At 40.1% G+C, this 8,311-nt stretch overlaps 1 protein-coding gene across 1 annotated transcript; it reads right to left on the bottom strand.

Annotated features, from left to right (window-relative positions):
• Positions 1–7,043: 7,043 nt before the first annotated feature.
• On the bottom strand, positions 7,044–8,057 carry LOC134841561 (uncharacterized). The gene has a single exon (XM_063857592.1). The coding sequence runs from the start codon at positions 8,055–8,057 to the stop codon at positions 7,044–7,046; it is 1,014 nt and encodes a 337-aa protein (XP_063713662.1).
• Between the last annotated feature and the right edge of the window lie 254 nt (positions 8,058–8,311).

Genomic DNA, 8,311 nt, shown 5'->3' with positions numbered 1-8,311 from the left:
TGGATGTTTTGAGCTGTCCTAAAGGCTCGAAGGGATTTTCAGTTCTGTTTGCTGTTTTCATTCGCTCGGGATTCGCACCAAGTGTCTCTGAAAGAGATAAAGAGATCACCTTTAATCTACCGATTTAGATAGATTTGTCTTAAAAGATGTCTTAGAAGTTTGTCTTAGAAGTTTGGAGCAGACAGAAAAAAAAGAAATCTGGAACTCCAGAGCAAGTTGTTTTTTTAAACCAAATTTTCTCTGAAAAACTAAATTTTGCATAATTTCTTTTCAAAGAAACTCGGCAGCTGTAATATCTTAATACAACACTAAAATCAAGGCAAGATTTTGGCCAACTAAAATGATTAATGCCACCGATATTGTCAACAATTTGTTTTTATAATTTGAATTACTTTTTTTGATTCGAATATTTTTTTTACTAGCAATGATGTATGAACTTATTTGTGTTAGATATACTCCAAGTGGCTGCGTGTGGCTGCGTGTAATCTCAAACCAACTAAAATTAATGAAATCAGTACATGCCACTGCTGCAGTAATCTCAAAATCAAAAGAAATGAAATGTTTGACAGTGTCATATCACATAGATAAAAACCACATGCAATATCTCTCAAAGTGGCTTTTGTGTTACCGTATTTAGATGAATGACTTTAAAACCTCAAGAAAGATCATGAAAGACTTTTGATTGATACTGGCTTAAGTTAAATATAATGAACTTGTAGATCAAAAACCTTTAAAATTTATTCTCTAGATATTAAACTGCCACTCATTTAAAGACGTTATAGCAATGATACTCTTTCAATTTATAAAGTGAAACAATAATGAACTTAACCCAATCAAACGTCTTTCATGTTATGTGTATGGAAACATCTGAAAAAAATTGTCAAAATTTTGCTTTTTTCGAATGTCCAGATAATAGAAAGGAGGCTGTGGTTTTTTCAGAATTACTTTGACTGTGATTAGAAACTTGTGAGAGACCTTTCAAAAATAATGTCTGATGTATAGAAGATGTACTCTGATGTATTCTTATTGTTATGATAAAAGAGAAACAAGACTGCTCGTATCAGGGCGAAGCCCTCAATGTTCCGACTGCCTTTTAAGGTTTATGGAGCAGTAATAACATTGAAAAATTAAATTAAATAAAACAAAATGAAATTTTTTTTTTCTAAAATTTGAAAACCCCCACACGCCATATAAAATACAAAAGGATAGATTTTGCTTCTTGATACAAATCAATTATGGCAAATAAGCTTCTTTCAACCAATGTGGAACGATTTATAAGACGGATTAACTCTCCGCGTACGCGTTGATAGCGCGAAATATATCGCGCGTTAATTGACCCAAATTGGCTAAAATGGCAATCTTTAGACCCCCGTAACCTTACGAAAAAAGATCACAGGTAAAATATCTTTTCAAATTTGAGCTCAAGACTACAATATTTTTCGAATGATAGAATGAAAAATTGAGCATGGATCATGGTGAGCCTCAAACATCCGACCCTTCGATTGAGAAGCGGAGACATAACCTTGCACTTCACCTTTTGTAAAAAAAATTTAAAAAATTTCCAAAAAGTGAACCAGAGCTGTTAGGGTGTAATTTTTTGGTATTTTTTACTCTAAAATTGCTCGTTTTGAATTTCTTAGTTACTTAGGAATTACGCTGAAACTAAACCTTTAGCTGATGAGAAAGTCACTTTTGAAGACGCCTTTTACACAGCCCAACAAAGTTCTAGAGCGATGAAACTTCCAAAACCTTGAACATAATATTTAAAATTGTTTTCAGGAATAATTTTGAGTTTTACGCGGTAAAAATTACTTTTTGGCTAACATGCAAAAAAAATCTCTTATACAGATTTTTGGAGGTTTTATATTTCAAAAACTTTGTTGGGCTGCCTAAGAGGCTTTTTCTGATATAATTTCTTATCAAGAAACGTTGTAATTGCAGCGTAATTTACAAAAAAGGTTTAATTAGTTAAATTTTCCGTTTTAACCTGAATTTCTAATGGTACCTATTACAGTAACTTAAACTTAAGTTGTTTTTATGATAATTGATACTCTGCAAAACTACGTAATCTAAAAAATATTTTACCTTACAAATAAGACAAGACTGCTCGTATCAGGGCGAAGCCCTGAATGTTCCGACTGCCTTTAAGGTTAATGGAGCAGCAGTAATAACATAAAAAATGAAATAAAATAAAACGAAAATTGTTTTTTCTAAAACTTGAAATTTTTTATGAAAATCATCCCCCCACACGCCATATAAAGTACAAAAAGAGAGATTTCGTTCCTTGTAACAAATCAATTATGGCAAATAAGCTTCGTTCAACCAATTTAGAACGATTTTTAAGACGGATTAAATCTCCGCTTACGCGTTAATAGCGCGAATTATATCGCGCGTTAATTGTCCCAAATTGCTCAAAAAGGCCAAAATGGCAATCTTTAAACCCTCATAACTTTGCGAAAAATGATCACAGGTGAAATATTTTTTCAAATTTAAGCTCAAGATAATAATACCTTTCGAATGATATAAAAAAAATTCCGTCAACAATGGCTAGTTAAAAAGTCGAAATTTTTCTGAAGAAAAAAAAACCCACCCGAGCACAAATATTCCGTTACTTTCGTATCGAAAGTCGGAACAGTAACAAAACCCTATCGCAGAAATCTGTCGTTAAAACTTAATACCGCCAATAAGCTGTTTTCGAGAACTTAATACTTTTCACCTCCATCCATTTTTTATTTCTATTAAGACCTAGAATCAAGTCCAAGAATCAATCATGAATAGTTTAAGAGGTCTGAAATGAAGTGCTCGATGCTGATTTGACTTTTCAACTACCCATTTTTAAGGGAATTTTTTAATATCATTCTAAAGATATTGTTGCCCTGAGTTTAAATTTGAAAAGATATTTCACCTGTGGTCAATTTTCGTAAAGTTACGGGGGTTTAAAGATTGCCATTTTGGCCAATTTGGGACAATTAACGCGCTATATATTTCGCGCTATTAACGCGTAAGCGGAGAGTTAGTCCGTCTTAGAAATCGTTCCAAATTGTTTAAAAGAAGCGTATTTGCCATAATTCATTTGTTGCAAGGAGCGAAATCTATCCCTTTGTACTTTATATGGCGTGTGGGGGATGATTTTCATAAAAAACTTCAAATTTTAGAAGAAAAAAAATTTCATTTAGTTTTATTTCATTTAATTTTTTAATGTTATCACTGCTCCACAAACCTCAAAAAGCATTCGGAACATTCAGGGCTTCGCCCTGATACGAGCAGTCTTGTTTTGAATTTGATCGATTTTGTTCGGCTTTGCCGGTGATTGTTCGACTTGCTAATCATTTGGTTATACTTTTGAAGCTGAAGTTTCGATTCTCTTCAAGTTACTTCGACTCCTGTTAAAGTCACTTGTCAGCAAATCACAAAGCGGATGGGGTTCAAATCTACCCAATGACTTATTTTCTGACAGATTGGAGCTAGCCAAAATTTGGAAAAATTTTGTCCAAATACAGAAACCAGATTAGAGTGTAAGTATTCTGAAAAAATCCAAGCTTTGCTTAAACGTTTAACAAAAACTTCCAGTCAGAAAATTTGATTAGATTTCAAGTGCTTCCTGTGAAAAATATCGCATTTGTTAAGCACGGGTAAGTTCAGAACACTGGACCAAATTTTTGTAGGTTCAGACCGTTGTGACCCAAATTGAAAAACAGTATGTGGTTGGAGTTGTTGAAAATATCTGTGCATGTCGCGTCAGCAAAGGAGAAAACCCGTTGGTGAGTGGAGCATTTGAGCATTTGGTAAGAAAACTAGAAAGAGCTGTGCTTAATATGGAAATAATGTAAGGTGCAGTTAAAGATGACCACATGTTACTAAAGTCAACTATTGGTAAGTACCGACGAGTACCTGGTTTGAGGTTTTATTATCCAGTGGTTTTATGATCAAATTTTGGTATTTTTATGCTCTGCAGACGAAGGAAAAGGTGTCCGCGATTGGCTTGATGGAAGGAAAGTTAACCAAAACAGGTGCGATCGAAGGAAAAACTGCCGATATGCTAATTATCCTGCCAGACTGACCTAAGCTGCTGATGGGGTCTACCAGACTGATCCAGAGCTCTGTTTCCATTGTAAGAGAGTGTACCACTGGGAGAGACAGACACTATGAGGGCGGGGTCAGGTCGCGGTTTGCAATTTATGTTTGGCAAACTGCTGTCTTGACCGTGTCGACCCACGCTCGATTTTATTTGACTGCTTGAACCTAAGTTATCTTTGTTTTGACTATGATCGACCGAAGAAAATCATTTCGACTGAGTTCGACCGAGGAGCGTTTCCGACCAAAAAATACTTCGATCGAGAACAAACTTTTCCTGTGTTTAATAAATTAACTGTATTCAATGAATGATAGAAAGTACAACCCGTATTGAAGTTTATCGACAAAATCAAATCGGAAAACTTTTAAATCAGGCATTTTTCAGGCCTGTATCATATCTGTGACATGTCTAAATTACGCATGGGCATGGCTGCTTCGGGTGTGTAGCAGGTCTTTTGGTTTTGAAAATTATTCACTTCTGATCAGATCTCTGTCACTCGTGACCAGATCCGGCAGACACATGACTAGATCTGACAGACACATGACAAGATCTGGCAGACACATGACTAGATCTGGCAGACACATGACAAGATCAGGCAGACACGTGACTAGATCTGGCAGACTGACTAGATATGGCAGACATATGACAAATCTGGCAGATACATGACCAGATCTGGCAGACACATGACCAGATCTGGTAGACACATGACTAGATCTGGCAGACATATGACCAGATCTGGTAGACACATGACTAGATCTGGCAGACACATGACCAGATCTGGTAGACACATGACTAGATCTGGCAGACATATGACAAGATCTGGCAGACACATGACTAGATCTGGCAGACACATGACTAGATATGGCAGACATATGACTAGATCTGGCAGATACATGACCAGATCTGGCAGACACATGACCACATCTGGCAGACACATGACTAGATCTGGCAGACACATGACCAGATCTGGTAGACACATGACTAGATCTGGCAGACACATGACAAGATCTGGCAGACACGTGACTAGATCTGGCAGACACATGACTAGATATGGCAGACATTTGACTAGATCTGGCAGATACATGACCAGATCTGGCAGACATATGACCACATCTGGCAGACACATGACTAGATCTGGCAGACACATGGCCAGATCTGGTAGACACATGACTAGATCTGGCAGACACATGACTAGATCTGGCAGACACATGACTAGATATGGCAGAATAATGACTAGATCTGGCAGATACATGACCAGATCTGGCAGACACATGACCAGATCTGGCAGACACATGACTAGATCTGGCAGACACATGACCAGATCGGTTAGACACATGACTAGTTCTGGCAGACATATGACAAGATCTGGCAGACACATGACTAGATCTGGCAGAAAAATGACCAGATCTGGCAGATACGTGACTAGATCTGGTAGACACATGACTAGATCTGGCGGACTCATGATCAGATATGGCAGTCATATGACTAGGTCTGGCAGATACATGACCAGATCTGGCAGACACATGACGAGATCTGGCAGACACATGACTACATATGGCAGACAAATGACTAGATCTGGCAGACACATGACAAGATCTGGTAGACACATGACTAGATCTGGCAGATACATGACCAGATCTGGCAGACACATGACTAGATCTGGCAGACACATGACCAGATCGGTTAGACACATGACTAGTTCTGGCAGACATATGACAAGATCTGGCAGACACATGACTAGATCTGGCAGAAAAATGACCAGATCTGGCAGATACGTGACTAGATCTGGCAGACACATGACTAGATCTGGCAGACACATGACTAGATATGGCAGACATATGACTAGATCTGGCGGACACATGACCAGATATGGCAGACGCATGACCAGATCTGGCAGACACATGACCACATCTGGCAGACACATGACTAGATCTGGCAGACACATGACCAGATCTGGTAGACACATGACTAGATCTGGCAGACACATGACAAGATCTGGCAGACACGTGACTAGATCTGGCAGACACATGACTAGATATGGCAGACATATGACTAGATCTGGCAGATACATGACCAGATCTGGCAGACATATGACCACATCTGGCAGACACATGACTAGATCTGGCAGACACATGGCCAGATCTGGTAGACACATGACTAGATCTGGCAGACATATGACAAGATCTGGCAGACACATGACCAGATCTGGTAGACACATGACTAGATCTGGCAGACATATGACTAGATCTGGCAGATACATGACCAGATCTGGCAGACATATGACCACATCTGGCAGACACATGACTAGATCTGGCAGACACATGGCCAGATCTGGTAGACACATGACTAGATCTGGCAGACATATGACTAGATCTGGCAGACACATGACCAGATCTGGTAGACACATGACTAGATCTGGCAGACACATGACAAGATCTGGCAGACACGTGATTAGATCTGGCAGACACATGACTAGATATGGCAGACATATGACTAGATCTGGCAGATACATGACCAGATCTGGCAGACATATGACCACATCTGGCAGACACATGACTAGATCTGGCAGACACATGGCCAGATCTGGTAGACACATGACTAGATCTGGCAGACATATGACAAGATCTGGCAGACACATGACTAGATCTGGCAGACACATGACTAGATAGGGCAGACATATGACTAGATCTGGCAGATACATGACCAGATCTGGCAGACACATGACCAGATCTGGCAGACACATGACTAGATCTGGCAGACACATGACCAGATCGGTTAGACACATGACTAGTTCTGGCAGACATATGACAAGATCTGGCAGACACATGACTAGATCTGGCAGAAAAATGACCAGATCTGGCAGATACGTGACTAGATCTGGCGGACACATGACTAGATCTGGCAGACACATGACTAGATATGGCAGACATATGACTAGATCTGGCGGACACATGACCAGATATGGCAGTCATATGACTAGGTCTGGCAGATACATGACCAGATCTGGCAGACACATGACGAGATCTGGCAGACACATGACTACATATGGCAGACAAATGACTAGATCTGGCAGACACATGACAAGATCTGGTAGACACATGACTAGATCTGGCAGATACATGACCAGATATGGTAGACATATGACCAGATCTGGCAGACACATGACTAGATCTGGCAGACACAAGACTAGATCTAGCAGACACATGACAAGATCTGCCAGACACATGAATAGATCTGGCAGACACATGACTAGATCTGGCAGACAATTGACCAGATCTGGCAGACACTTGAACAGATCTGGAAGACACATAACCAGATCTGGCAGACACACGACCAGATCTGTTAGACACATGACTAGATCTGGCAGACATATGACAAGATCTGGCAGACACATGACTAGATCTGGCAGAAAAATCACCAGATCTTGCAGATACGTGAATAGATCTGGCAGACACATGACTAGATCTGGCAGACACATGACTAGATCTAGCAGACACATGACTAGATCTGGCAGACAAATGAACAGATCTTGCAGACACGTGATTAGATCTGGCATGTACATGACTAGACCTGGCAGACACATGACTAGATCTAGCAGACACATGACAAGATCTGGCAGACACATGACTAGATCTGGCAGACACATGACTAGATCTGGCAGACAATTGACCAGATCTGGCAAACACTTGAACAAATCTGGAAGACACATAACCAGATCTGGCAGACACACGACTAGATCTGGCAGACACATGACCAGATCTGGCAGACACATGACTAGATCTGGCAGACACATGACTTGATATGGCAGACACATGACTAGATCTGGCAGACACATGACCAAATCTGGCAGACACATGACCAGATCTGGCAGACACGTGACTACATCTGGCAGACACATAACCAGATCTGACAGACACACGACTAGATCTGGCAGACGCATGATCAGATCTGGCAGACACATGACTAGATATGGCAGACACATGACTAGATCTGGCAGACACATGACAAATCTGGCAGACACATGACTAGATCTGGCAGACACAGGACCAGATCAGGCAGACACATGACTAGATCTGGCAGACACATGACTAGATCTGGCAGACACTTGACTAGATCTGTCAGATTCAAGACCAGATCTGGCAGACACATGACTAGACCTGGCAAACACATGAGTAGATCTGGCAGACACTTGACTAGATCTGGCAGACACATGACTAGATCTCGCAGACACATGAC

Source organism: Symsagittifera roscoffensis, chromosome 3 (genome assembly GCF_963678635.1).
Source record: "Symsagittifera roscoffensis chromosome 3, txSymRosc1.1, whole genome shotgun sequence".
Classification (NCBI taxonomy): domain Eukaryota; kingdom Metazoa; phylum Xenacoelomorpha; order Acoela; family Convolutidae; genus Symsagittifera; species Symsagittifera roscoffensis.
This window is presented reverse-complemented; position numbering and strand designations above follow the sequence as displayed.